At 47.6% G+C, this 14,538-nt stretch overlaps 1 protein-coding gene across 2 annotated transcripts in view; it reads right to left on the reverse strand.

Moving 5' to 3' along the window:
- The window catches only part of LOC139277309 (rab GDP dissociation inhibitor alpha-like), a 103,513-nt gene that overhangs the window by 32,553 nt on the left and 56,422 nt on the right, over positions 1–14,538 (reverse strand). For both annotated transcript variants that reach the window (XM_070895601.1, XM_070895602.1), the window contains exons 6-9: positions 14,166–14,297; positions 12,788–12,887; positions 8,987–9,158; positions 792–936 (exon numbers count right to left, since the gene is read on the reverse strand). In XM_070895601.1, coding sequence (XP_070751702.1) covers positions 792–936; positions 8,987–9,158; positions 12,788–12,887; positions 14,166–14,297 — 549 coding nt within the window. The remainder of the gene's footprint in view (positions 1–791; positions 937–8,986; positions 9,159–12,787; positions 12,888–14,165; positions 14,298–14,538) is intronic.

Raw genomic sequence — 14,538 nt, forward strand, 5'->3', positions numbered from 1 at the left:
TGGGACCTCCCCAGAATCAAGGGTATTTTGGTAGATTACAACCAATGCATCCACTATCTCTGCAGCCATTTCTTTTAAGACCCTAGAATGCAAGCCATCAAGTCCATGTTGGGACTTGGTCAAAACCCTCATTGCAAAGATCATCCCAGCCATATGACTGACCCAGGGGACATAAAGGACGGTGAGACGAAGCAACTGTACTGCAGTGGGGTGGGTTGATTCCCCAGACAGAGATCTACAAGAGCTCAACCAAACTAATCAATTGTTTGGACTTGTACCAAGGAAGCCTATGTATTGCTTGCTTAGTACTGACTAATCAAGTAACATAGTTGAACTAAGATACCTGTTGTTGGGTCTTTCCTATGGGTCAACCACTTAAGCTTCTCAGTTGAAGAAACAGAATCCTACAAGATGTTTCCATTTGTGGGGAATCCAAAAACTAGGAGTTATGAATATAAGATAGTCACTAATAAAGCTAGTAGTAATTCAGGAGAAATTAGTGGTGATAATGTGGAACTTGCTACCACAAGGAGTAGTTGAGGCGAATAGCACAGATGCATTTAAGGGGAAGCTAGATAAACACGAGGGAGAAAGGAATAGAAGGATAATTTGATGGGGCTGGATGAAGAAGGGTGGGAGAAGGCTTGTGTATAGCATGACTACCGGCATGAACCTGTTGGGCAGAATGGCCTGCTTCTGTGATGTAAATACTACGTAACACAATGTAAAACAGATTTCAACAATCCTTACATCTATAAATGACAACCTCCGTGATAGAGAAAGTGCCTTACGATTTGTCGATGGGCTCCAGAAGTTCTAGCGCTGGCTGAACCTCCTTCTCAGGACTGTTGGTCTCCACGGTGGTGCTGACAATGGCAATGTACTTTCCTTCAGCTGCCACGTTGTGTGCGTACGACATGACGCAAACATAGATATCTGAAGGAAGAATTAATTTGTTTTATGACATTGCCCGATGTTTGAAGAAATCGAACTCAGCAAGATTAGCACTCCCCCAATGCCTGCAGTGATCAGTTTCCTCCCCCCCCCTCCCCCCTTCCTTTCAGGATGCCATCCAATTCTGCTGCAGTATGATTCTACAGGCACTGGCGGTTCTCTGACATGCTCAAGTGGCTGATCCTTGTGTGAGAATCTAGACACGGGGCAATAGGAGGCTGTTCAACTGTGATGTGGGGGGTGGAAGGGAGATGTTGTCCTCACCCAACATCCACACACACATATACACTTTCCAGTGGAGATGATTGGAGAGCCATCAGGACTGGAAACCTTAACTGTATTTTCCTCTCACTAGCTCAGGTCATGAAGGCCAGTTGTGGATCCTCTAGCATTGCCTTGGCAGGGATCAGTTACTTCAGAATGGGGCGACTGAAGCTGGTCAACATCCTCACTCGGGTATTGCACAGTGTATTTACTCATTGAGACATCAATGGAGCTTTTCCTTGTACTTTCAGCTGTGTTGATATTTGTTCAATGCCAAGTGTAATGTATGCACCTGTGAGTATGCTCATAGGTTTGTAGAGTTGTTGAAACAACACTGGGCCCTGACTCAGTTAGGTGTGTCGAGGAGGCTCAAGCACGTGGGGAGATCCCGTCCGAACTGACCCCCGTCCGGACGGAATTCCTCATCGGCGCCAAGCCCTGAAAACCTCCCTCGGGAGTCGGCGCCTCACAACTTGAGCCTCCTCCAGGAAATCCCTTACGTGCCTTTCAGTTCTGCACGGAGGGGATTCCTGTACGGGCTGCTCTTGCATACTCTCCACGTTGTCACATCATCTTGCCGTCCGGAGGAGGCGGGGGTCCCCAATGGAGTGCTCTCTACGCAGGAGTCCTCCCTTTATTTATTGGGGACTTGGCCTGGAGGGTGTTGCATGGAGCAGTCCCGTGCAATAAATTTTTAAGTCGGTTCACGTGCTCCCAGGCAGCCTGCAATTTCTGCAGGCTGGAGGAGTTTGTGTTCCACGTTTTTATGGAGTGTGCGAGGTTGCAGCCCCTGTTCCATTATTTGAAGGGGCTGCTCCTCAATTTCTGGTTGCACTTCAGTCCCACGTACCTGATCTTTGGGCACCCTGTGCGGAGGGGAGCGAACAGGTCCGAGGGTCTCCTCGAAGGACTGCTCCTGGGCATGGCCAAGGGGGCCATCAGCTGGTCCAGGCAGCGGGCGGTTGAGGGGGTCGTTTGGCCTGACTGCCTGCCTCTCTTCCGCGGTTACATCCGAGCCAGGGTGTCCCTGGAGATGGAGCACATGGTGTCCACCGGTACGCTCACGGCCTTCCGCGAGAGGTGGGCGCCGGAGGGACTGGAGTGCATCATCACAAATTTTAATTTGATTACCTTTGTTTAAAGTTTAATTTGTTTATTGTGCCGGTTTTTAGTGTCCCCCACCCGCTTTTAGCCCGGGGGCACTTATATAATTTGTGTGTTTACTGCCCGAAAAAAAAACTTTAAAAAAATCAAAAAGGGGGGCACTTGATTTAACGTTTATTTTTGTTCACAATGAAGAGTTGTAGAGTTGTTGAAACAACACTGGGCCCCGAGTCCGTTAGGTGTGTCGAAGAGGTTCAAGAACGTGGGGAGATCCCGTCCTAACTGACCCCTTGCCATCCTCGTCTGCCTTCCGGACACGCCATGGCGCTGACCGGAGGAGGCAGGTGTTATGTATGTAATCACTCGATAGACTGAATACTGTAAACTAACACAGGTACAAACCTGGCTCTGCTTTATTAGGGCTCAAAGTGATTACATTACATGATGGCTTGCCTTTTATAACTGGCCACACACACGTGCGTACAGCCCAATGACCTCCGACAGTGGCGCCACCCGATGGCCAATAACCCCAAGCATACATACATGACAATATCCCCCTTTAAGATATTAGTAACAGTCTTTTTACAAATTGAGACGGTTCGGAGCTTTCCGCTCCAGAGTTGATCGTCTCAGTTCAACTCCACCCTTGGGCGAGCGTTCTGAGTCTGTTTTGACTGGGGGCTGGCTAGCTGATCTGATGGGAGTGGCAATGACCATGTCAGGGATTGAAAGTCCAGATTCATTGATGACAGCGGAGTCCTCTGATGACTGAGGGTAGGTTGGTTGGTCACTGATTGTGTCTTCCTCAGACTGTGTGCCACAGCTTTATCTGATCAACATGTTTCCTGCATGTTTGCCCATTCTTGAGCTTGACAATAAACACTCTGTTACCCTCCTTGGCCATACCCTCCTTGGTCAAGGTCCCAAGTGTACCGGCGATTCACTTGGGACCTTGACCATAATTTAGTACATACACAGGATCGTTAACAGAAATGTCGCGTGACACAGCCGCGCGATCATGACACCACTGCTGACTTTAACGTCTGTATTCAACATGATCGTTCAAGTCAGGGTGGACAAGAGAGAGCTTGGTCTTGAGACCTCTCCATCAATAGTTCAGCAGGGGCTACCCCGGTGAGCATGTGAGGTCCTGTCCTGTAACTAAGCAATATGCATGACAAGCGAGTCTGCAGTGAACCTTGAGTTACACGTTTCATACTCTGCTTGATGGTTTGGACAGCACGCTCTGCTTGACCATTAGATGCGGGTTTGAATGGTGCTGACCTCATGTTTGATACCATTGAGTTTCATGAACTCTCGAAACTCCAGGCTAGTGAAGCAAGGTCCGTTGTCGCTTACAACGATGTCGGGCAGACTATGAGTGGCAAACATGACACGAAGGCTCTCAATGGTAGCTGTGGATGTGCTGGATGACATGATTATATACTCTATCCACTTGGAATACGCATCCACCACAACTAAAAACATCTTTCCCAGGAAGGGACCGGCAAAGTCGATGTAGATTCTGGACCATGGTTTAGATGGCCACGACCACAGACTCAGCGGTGATTCCGCTGGTGCTTTACTTAGCTGCATGCAAGTGTTGCACTGATGCACACGATTCCAGATCAGAGTCAATTCCAGGCCACTATACATGAGACCTGGCAATGGCTTTCATCATGACAATACCAGGATGAGTGTTATGTCGATCATGTACAAATTTCTCTCTGCCTTTCTTAGGCATAACAACACGATTACCCCACAGTAAACAATCTGACTGAATGGATAGTTCGTCTTTGCGACAGTTGTAAGGTTTGGTCTCATCACCCATTTGCTTGGATATGGCAGACCAATCACCACTGAGGACACAACGTTTCACAACCGATAATATCGGGTCCTGGTTGGTCCAGGTCTTAACTTGTTGAGCCGTGACAGGAGTTCCTTCACTTTCAAAAGCATCCATAACTAACAGTAGGTCTGCAGGTTGTGGAGTCTCCACCTCCGGTGTGGGCAACTGCAGACGGCTCAGTGCATCAGCACAATTCTCAGTGCCAGGTCTATGGAAAATGACAATCATAGGCAGATAATGTCAGCGCCCACCTCTGGACGCGGGACGATGTATTGGTATTGATACCTTTGTTTTCCGAAAACAATGAAATGAGTGGCTTGTGATCCGTTTCCATTTCAAACCGAAGACCAAACAGGTACTGATGCATCTTTTTAACCCCATACACTGGCTAATGCTTCTTTTTCTACCATTCTTTCCGCCTTTGACGAACTTTTAGAAGTATATGCAACCCGACTCATTAGCTTGTTGGAGCACGCAACCAACACCATATGACGAAGCATCACAGGCCAATACTAGACGCTTACACGGATCATAATGTATCAGCAGCTTGTTAGAGCAAAACAGATTAGTAGCTTTCTCAAAAGCTCTATCTTGAGACGTACCCCAAACCCAGTTGTCGCCTTTTCTTAGCAGCATGTGCAGTGGCTCTAATGAAGTGCTCAATCTCGGTAGGAAATTACCGAAGTAATTGAGTAGACCAAGGAACGAACGCAGCTCCGTCACATTCTGAGGCTTGGGTGCATTTTTGATGGCCTTGGTTTTTTTTAAGTCTGTAGGCCTTATGCCGTCAGCAGCAATTTTCCTCCCCAGGAATTCGACTTCCAGTGCCATGAAGACGCACTTTGAACGTTTCAGCCCGAGTCCCACTTTGTCCAGACTCTTCCAGATTGTTCAGATGTTCGGCGGTGTCACTACCTGTGACTTGGAAGTCATCTTGGAACACGACGGTTCGAGGGACGGACTTCAGTAGACTCTCCATGTTCCTCTGAAATATGGCTGCAGCCGAGCGAATTCCGAAAGGACACCTGTTGTAGATAAACAGTCCTTTGAGTGTTGATGCACGTAAGTTTCTTCGATGTCTCGACCAGCTCGTGTGTCATGTAGGCCGACGTCAGATCCAGTTTAGTGAATGACTTCCCCCCGGCTCGTGTTGCAAACAGGTCATCAGCCTTCGCTAACGTGTATTGATCCAGTTTCGAAACTCGGTTGATCGTAACCTTGTAGTCTCCACAAATCCTGACAGTGCCATCACTCTTCAACACAGGAACAATGGAGCTGGCCCATTCGTTAAATTCAACCGGTGATATGACACCTTCACGCTGGAGTCTGTCCAGTTCAATTTCGACCTTCTCCCTCATCATGTACGGAACCGCACGAGCTTTATGATGGACAGGTCTTGCATCCGAGTCCACATGAATCTGCACCTTGGCTCCCGTGAAATTGCCGATGCCTGGTTCAAACAGCGAGGGGATCTTGCTCACACTTGAGCATATGGAGTATCATCCTCCTCCGACAACGCTTTGATATCGTCCCAATTCCATTTGATTTTTTCTAGCCAATTCCTGCTGAACAGCGTTGGACCATTGCCTGGAACAATCCATAAAGGTAAATCATGAACCGCACCATCATACAACACCTTGACTACTGCACTGCCAATCACCGTTTTGAGTTCTTTCATGTACATATGCAACTTGGCACTGACTGGACTCACAGCCTTAGTATCCCACAGCTTGTCGAATGTCCTCTGGCTCATTATTGATTGACTTGCACCAGTGTTCAATTCCATCGGTACCGGCACACCGTTAAGTTTCACATTAATTATCGGTTGGCTCTTTGTTAGGAACGAACACAGTCCATACACTTCCTCCTCTGGTATCTCGGATTGCATAACCGGATCCGCGATCATCATCCTCCAAGTGGAGTGTCGCAGCACGCTTGCTCAGTTGCGGCCACATACGCTGGAGATGCTCCAGTCTCGAACAGCATTTACAAATGTACTGTTTAAACCGAAACTGATGAGGCCGATGATTGCCCTCACAATGCCAACATGGTGAAATCGGATTCATTCCTGTTGGCGGACTTTGGACAGCCACAGGTTTCGCATACGCAGTCGAGTAGGCCCTGCCACATGCAGCTCTGCCAAACGACGATACAATCTTGTTTACAGTACTTGCCTAATTCCGATTTTTCGATGATATTGGCTTTAAGTTTTTGTCCGTCGTCATGCATGCCTGGGCAATCGTGATGGCCTTGCTCAAATCTGCCCCTAGTAGCATATGCAGGATCACCTCGTGGTTGATGCCGATTACAAAGAAGTCCCGCAGCATGTCTCCCAACGTGTTTTCAAACTTACATGGTCCAGCTAGACATCTTAGGTCAGCAATGAATTCCGACACATCCTGGCCCTCAGAACGAACGTGCTTGTAGAATCGATATCGTGAGATGATGATGCCTTCTGGTTTGAGATAGTCACATACCAGAGCACACAATTCCTCATTGTCCTTGTCTATTGGACTTGCAGGCGAGAGAAGATTCTTTAGGAGTCCATAGACTTTTGGACCACAAACTGCAAGGAAGACCGCCCTGCGCCTAACTGAGTCAGTGGGTTCCTCCATTTTGTTGGCCACGAAGTACTGGTCCAGGCGAGCTACAAAATCTGCCCAGTCCTCTCCCTCCACGAATCTCTCCAGAATTCCAATTGTGCTCATTTTTGCATGCGAAGATTCTGAAGTTACCTCGTCGCTAAATGTTATGTATGTAATAACTCGATAGACTGAATACTGTAAACTAACACAGGTACAAACCTGGCTCTGCTTTATTAGGGCCCAACGTGATTACATTACATGATGGCTTGCCTTTAAAACCTGGGCCGTACACATGTGCATACAGCCTAATGACCTCCGACCAGTGGTGCCACCTGGTGGCTAGTAACCCCAAGCATACATACATGACAGTGGGGTCCCCAATGGCGTGCTCTCTACACGAGAGTCCTCCCCTTATTTATTGGGGACTTGGCCTGGAGGGTGTTGCACAGAGCAGTCCCGTGCAATAAGTTTTTAAAGTCGGTTCACGGGCTCCCCGACCGCCTGTAATTTCTGCAGTCTGAAGGAGTCCGTGTTCCATGTTTTTATTGAGTGTGCAAGGTTTCAGCTTCTCTTCCAATATCTGAAGGGTCTGCTCTTCAAATTGTGGTTGCACTTCAGTCCCACACTTCACTTTGTGCGGAGGGGAGCAGGCAGGTCAGAAGGCCTCCTCGTAGGACTGCTCCTGGGCATGGCCAAGGGGGCCATCAGCTGGTCCAGGCGGTCGAGGGAGTCGTTCAGCCCGACTGTCTGCCTCTCTTCCACGGATACATCCGAGCCAGGGTGTCCCTGGAAATAGAGCACGCGGTGTCCACCGGTACGCTCGCGGCCTTCCGCGAGAAGTGGGCACCAGAGGGACTGGAGTGCATCATCACCCCGGCAATCAAATTTTAATTTAATTAAGTTTACTGTCCAAAGTTTAATTTGTTTAACGTGTCGGTTTTAGTGCCCCCCTTTAATCAGGGGCACATGATTTACAGATCAACAACAAAATAGTTGTAGAGTTGTTGAGACAACAATGGGCTCTGACTCAGTTAGGTGTGTCGATGCTCAAGCACGTGGGGCGATCCCGTCCAAACTGACCCCCATCTAGACGGAATTCCTAATCGCTGCCAAGCCCCGAAACCTTCCTTGGGAGCTGGCGCCTCACAACTTGAGCCTCCTCCGGGAAATCCCCTCCATGCCTTTCAGTTCTGCGCGGAGGGAATTCCTGTACAGGCTGCTCTTGCACACTCTCCATTTTGCCATCCTTGTCCTCCGTCTGGACACGCCATGGCGCACCATCTTGCTATCCGGAGGAGGCGGGGTCCCCAATGGATTGCTCTCTATGCGGGAGTCCTCCCTTTATATATTGGGGACTTAGCCTGGAGGGCGTTGCACGGAGCAGTCCCATGCAATCGGTTTTTAAGTTGGGTCACGGACTCCCAGGTCGCCTGTAATTTCTGCGGTCTAGAGGAGTCCGTGTTCCACGTCTATGTAGAGTGTGTGAGGTTGCAGCGCCTGTTCCATTATTTGTAGGGGCTGCTCCTCAAATTCTGGTTACACTTCAGTACCACGTTCCTGATCTTTGGGCACCCTGTGCGGAAGGGAGCAGGTAGGTCCGAAGGCCTCCTCGTAGGACTGCTCCTGGGCACAGCCAAGGGGGCCATCAGCCGGTCCAGGCAGCGGGCGGTCTATGGGGTTGTTCAGTCCGACCGCCTGCCTCTCTTCCGCGGTTACATCCGAGCCAGGGGTGTCCCTGGAGACAGAGCATGCGGTGTCCGCCGGTAAGCTCGTGGCCTTCCGAGGGATCGGAGTGCATCATCACCGCCGGCTGCCAAATTTTAATTTGATTAAAGGTTTTCGTTACAGTTTTAAATAATTAATTTGTGGGTTCTAGTGCCAAAAGGGGTCTCTTGTTTAAGTTTCTACTAAAATAGTTGTAGAGTTGGGAGCGGCTTAGCCAGTCACGTGATGTTCACAAGACTCAATAAAACCCCAGCCAGTTGGGTTCAGGGGATCCACAATGAGGCAAATGATTGTGAGCCTGGTGGATGAACTGGTAATGTGTAGTGTGATTGTTCAATCTTTTGCTAATAAACCAATTAGTTCTTAATAGCAATGTGTTGCTATGAATTTCTTAAGCAAAGAACCCATGAAGCAAATGCATTACATACATTACATCAAAGACCCTACATGATTTATACAATTCCCTTTCCCTCATTCAAGATGTGATTTATGTCGCTTTAAATACCTGACTTCCTGTTGACCTGCACCTGTGGAATGATGATCTGACAGGAGTTACAGTCATTAGTGTTTTTGATTGGATGGCTGAGGATGCAGATGACCCTTATGACCTTCCCGACCTTCTTTGCCAACTTGGGCGCATAGCTGGGGTCACAGATCAGCTGCTTGCAATGAGCAATCTTGATATGCAAAAAGAAAAAAAAAATTAAAGACTTGAATGAATGATTTCCCAGTTAGCGAGCCAGACATTTGGCCCCTGAACCAGCTGCCTCAGTACTGAAAACTTTTAAGTTCCCCTCAAAAAAGTTACAAGATAAACAATGCAAGAAAACAAATCTTCATGGGGGTGGGTAGTATTTTACATTCAATGCGATTGTTCTTCCCCAACAGTGCTTCCCTCCCACCGTTGAAAATGAAATCAATATAAATCCCACCTCTCTAGGGGGGAATAAACCGAACCCTGGGTCATTCACCACAGAAAAGAACAGATTATAAATAAAAGCTACCAAAACAAACAGCATTAATTTTTGCTAATGTAGACCATCACCGACTGCATCACCTTGTCCAGAACAGTAGGACCAGAGGGCGTGGCTGCACTTGGAGGAGGTAAATTCAAAACTAATCAGCAGAAATCATTTTCAATGAGCAACTGGTAAAGTGGAAGAGGCTCTCTTGGGAGACAGTGGAAGCAGAGTGTTGATTCATTCAAATGCAAACTAGGTTGATTTTTTCTCAGAATACTATGTGATACAGTACATGAGTAATTTGAAACACGATTGTATAGGTGCAGCGTCGAAAATCCGGAGTTCCGGAATCTGCAATGTTCCAGAATCCAGACTGATCGGTGGCAGGGTCATCCAGAATCTGTAAAATGTTGCGGAATCCGGACCCGCCGACCCTGGGTACTGCCGCTGCCCGAACTCGGGCCTCGCCTCACCCAGGCTGCCCTTAACTTGCTGCCGTTCGGCTTGCCCACCGTCACTGCCCTTACCACCTCCTTGGCAGCAGGGCCTGCCCGAACAGCTCCTCCCTGGCGGGGTCCCGCCCGAACAGCTCCTCCCTGGCGGGGTCCCGCCCGAACAGCTCCTCCCTGGCGGGGTCCCGCCCGAACAGCTCCTCCCTGGCGGGGTCCCGCCCGAACAGCTCCTCCCTGGCGGGGTCCCGCCCGAACAGCTCCTCCCTGGCGGGGTCCCGCCCGAACAGCTCCTCCCTGGCGGGGTCCCGCCCGAACAGCTCCTTGGCGGCGGGGCAGTGGCCGACGATGTCATCGACAGGGCCGGCGGCCCAAACATTTATGTTGTCAGAAAGACAATCGGAAAAGCCCGGAATCGGAACAGCCTGGGTCCCGAATTCTCGACACTGCACCTGTACTTTCCCACATTACAACAGTGACGTCCCGAGGTCGTGAAAGACAAGACGTTCTTTCATTTTGAAAATCCAACATGCTTGGGAGGGACAGGCGAGTTAGGACCCAAGGTTTCCAAAGCTCTCCACCATCCTTATCTCATCTCATGTCTCGGTCTGTTGTAGACTTTTAGATCATGATCGATTGCTACAATTAATCAACAACTTCATTATCATTGTATCTCGCAACAACCGGGATAGTAGAAGACGAACTCGATGGACCGTGGTCTTTTATCATCTAGCAATTCTTCTGCTTACTGTGAACATTTTGCAACTCCATCCATTTATAAAGTTGCCAGGAGGAGCGTACGATGGGGATCTGCACCAGTGATTACCCAATCTCAACTGTGCTGCTGAGGTCAGTCCAGGCACTTCAACCAAGGAGGAAGGAACAATTGGGAGAGAAAGTCGCATACTTCCTGGTAGCCATCCAACTGCAGAGCCCGAGGGAAAGATCCCCTGAAGCTTAAGGGATCGAATTACAGTCAAGATAGGTTTGGGACAAGTCACATGTTCTGAAAGCGAATGGAAATGGGGTTGCCCATTTAGAACTGAGATGAGGAGGAATTTCTTCTCTCGGAGGGTTGTAAATCTGTGGAATTCTCTGCTCCAGAGAGCTGTGGAGTCTGGGTCATTGAATATATTTAAGGTGGAGATAGACAGATTTTTAAATGATGAGAGTCCAGGGTTATGTGAGCAGGCAGGGAAATGGAGCTGAGCCCATGATCAGATCAGCCATGAGCTTATTGAATGGCAGAGCAGGCTCAAGGGGCCGAATGGCTTACTCCTGCTCCTATTTCCTATGTGCCTATGAACTAGGCACGGAAAATAGTTGGAAGCGGGAATCAAAGTCAACAAACTTGAAAACAGGATTGAATAAACGAGAAATAATGGACTTTACACAGAGTGACCAGAGAATGTGGAATTGAGGGGGGGCGGCGCGGGAAAGAGTGTAGAGATCCAAAGCAAAGAGTTAATAAGTAAGGAGAATTTTTTTTTGAAACAGAAATTCCAAATATGATAATCCATTCATTTCTAAAATAGTCAAGTGTGTGTTTTAAGAACAAAAACTCTAGGGGCCAGATTTTCAGCGAAAATGGTAGCATTTCATGAAAATAACCGTTTTCGCTGTACTACTGTTACTAGGCCGAACTTTCGACCTTTACGTCTGCACCAGCCAGTAAGGAAGGCGTTGCACAAGCATTCGCAGTGCAAAACGTGAGTTTCAATAACTTTAGGTCGTTTGTACTGAAAGAGGCTCCTTGGGAGGGGGAAAAAAAATCCAAAACACATTCCACAAACATTTACAAGACCCTTCAGTAATCACTGCAACAAAATTAATTAAAACTTTAACATACCTTTTTTGCAGGCTTTCGTACTTACCGCTGCTGGCAGTGCTGCACCGACTGGTTTGACCTGTCGCTATTCTGGGCGCGGCATACGGGTCGGGAGAGTGCCGAAAATCGATCGCAAATGAAATCGGAGTCATTGCACGTCGGAGCACCTCTCCCCGCTGATACTTGGAAACGCCACCGTAAACAAGTACCGAGGATCCCACCCAGGCTTTACGACCGGGTTTTTGCCACGGAGGGTAAAATCGCGGCGAAATCCCGTTCGCAAACCTCTTGAAAATCCAGCCCTAGGCTGTGCTCAAATTCTAGAGTTGGGCTTGAACCCACCACTTTAGGAGATTCAGAGGCAAGATTACTACCACTGAGCCAAGCCAGCACTTATAAAAGCACCATGACAGCATCTTCCACTTTGTGTCAGTTTTGTGAGGTGATCAAAGCAAATCACATTCTTCTTTTGATGTTGGTTGAGAACATGTGTTACATGCACCACAGCTCAGTAACACGTTTTTCTCCAAATACAATTTCTCCTTTCCTTGCCTTACATAGAATTTACAACACAGAAACTGCCCATTCCAGCCACCTTCTTTCCTCGCACCCCACTTCATTTAGCCCTATCTGCATAATCCTTCTATTCCTTTCAACCGCATGTATTTGTATAGCTTCCTCTTAAATAGTATTTATGCCATACCAGAAGATTAGGCCAATAGGATTAGATGAAGAGGGATGGGAGGAAGAAAGACTTGCATTTATATAGCACCCTTCACAACCTCAGGACGTCACAAAGCGCTTTACAGGCAATGAAGCACCCACAAAGTGTAGTCACTGTTGTAATTCAGGAGACTCAGACTAGTTGGTCAGAATGGCCTGTTTCTGCGTTGCATTCTATGTATTCATCTCAACCACTCCCTGTGGTAACAAGTTCCACATTCTAACCACTCTCTGGGTAAAGAAGTTTCTCCTAAATTTTGGTATGACTGGGCTGGATTTATTAGTGACTACCTTATATTTATAGCCTCTAAATCTCACTAATCTAATCTTTAAAGGGTTCTTACCTCTCCTTCTGACTTGACCCCCACCACACAGCCTTTTTCAAATACAATTTCATCCACTGATTTGTTGAGCATGTAAGTGCCCCCGTAGATAGCACTCAGTCTGGTAAAGAAAACATGAGAAACAAAGACACATCAGATTGTCTGAGAAAGAAGATAATTAGTGCCATCTAATAGACCAAATACAGGGTTACCTAGCAACATCCCAATATCTATCCATCTGTAGAGTCTCAGGACTCCAGCTTTATAACAACATTGGCATTGGATGCTACAACCTTGTGCTCCATCCTCTCGTACCGCTGAAGTCAGTGAATATCTAGCCCAGAACAACAGCATGAAACTTGCCACATTCTGTTTCACGGGAACGGTAGTGTAGTGGTTATGTTACTAGACTAACGATCCATAAATACGAGTTCAAATCCCATAAGGCAGCTGAGGAATTCAAATTGAGTTAATTAAATAAATCTGGAATAAAAAGCTAGTATCAGTAATGGTGACCATGAAACTAACAGATTGTCATAAAAACCCATCTGGTTCACTGATGTCACTTCAGGGAAGGAAATCTGCCGTCCTTACCCAGTCTGGCCTATATGTAACTCCAGACCCTCAGCAATGTGGTCGACTCTTAACTGCCCTCTGAAATGGCCTAGCAAGCCACTCAGTTGCACTACCACACGGACTGCAGTGATTCAAGGCGACGGCACACCACCACCTTCTCAAGGGCAATTTGGGATGGGCAATAAATGCCGCCCTTGCCAGCGACGCCCACATCCCGTGAAACAATAAATTAAAAAAACCTAGAAGGGTCCGACGTGAAAGGAGCTTAGGCTTTGTCGACCCAGTTTGACTGAGCTGAGAATCTACAACACAGAGCTGAACACATTTAGCCATAACAAGGTACTAAATTATCAAATATCACTGACATAAAAATGTAAATGGCACACTTCAAGGCGATTCGAGGTTGGACTCAAGTTGCATTATTAGAGCAGTACTAGGGAACTTTCCTATTTCATTAAAAGCTTTGCTATACTAGACCCAGGAGGCATGCTCAGCGCCGATACTGGGTACCAGAAACGGAAGAGTTGTCCCAATCTGCAGCAAAAAAAAAAGCAACCCCATCAAAAATACTATGAATGAGGGTATTGCTTAAAATTAAAACTAGTGGATCTCGCATTGGTTTTGCTTATGGAAAGTCAGGTCAGATCGGTTTTGCCGCCGAATGCATTAGTGATGCTGTCGGTATGGGAATGGAGGGGATCTGCAGCTTTGAAGCTCCATCTGGTGGTAGTTGCAGGAGTGACTGTGTCACAGAATGGTGATGCCGACATAAGGAGTGCATGACAAACATAGCAGATTTAATACATTACACAGATTCAGTTACCTAGCAAAGCCTTGCGGCAGTTCCCCGAGTCCATAGAGTGGGTAGAGGTAGGGACTCTTGCTGTACCGAGCCAATGACTCGCTGTACAGTTTAATTCGATTGATGGCATCCAGACATGGTTGGTCCAAGTAACTGGCAACACAAAGGAAAAGGTCAGATACCTTTGCTACAAAAAACCCCCACATTATTCAACCAGTCTTCTTTCAAAAATCAAAGAGTTTGTTCCCCTGATAATCTAGTGGGAAAATGCAGTACTTGGTGAGGTACCAATAAACCAGAAGGATCCCTGCATGGTCTCTGATCAGTGTGGATTTAGTCAGCATGTCATAATCTATGCCAGTGTCCTCTAGTCTTTGGTGGTGTTGTTTGTGGG

This window comes from Pristiophorus japonicus, chromosome 12 (genome assembly GCF_044704955.1).
Source record: "Pristiophorus japonicus isolate sPriJap1 chromosome 12, sPriJap1.hap1, whole genome shotgun sequence".
Classification (NCBI taxonomy): Eukaryota; Metazoa; Chordata; class Chondrichthyes; family Pristiophoridae; genus Pristiophorus; species Pristiophorus japonicus.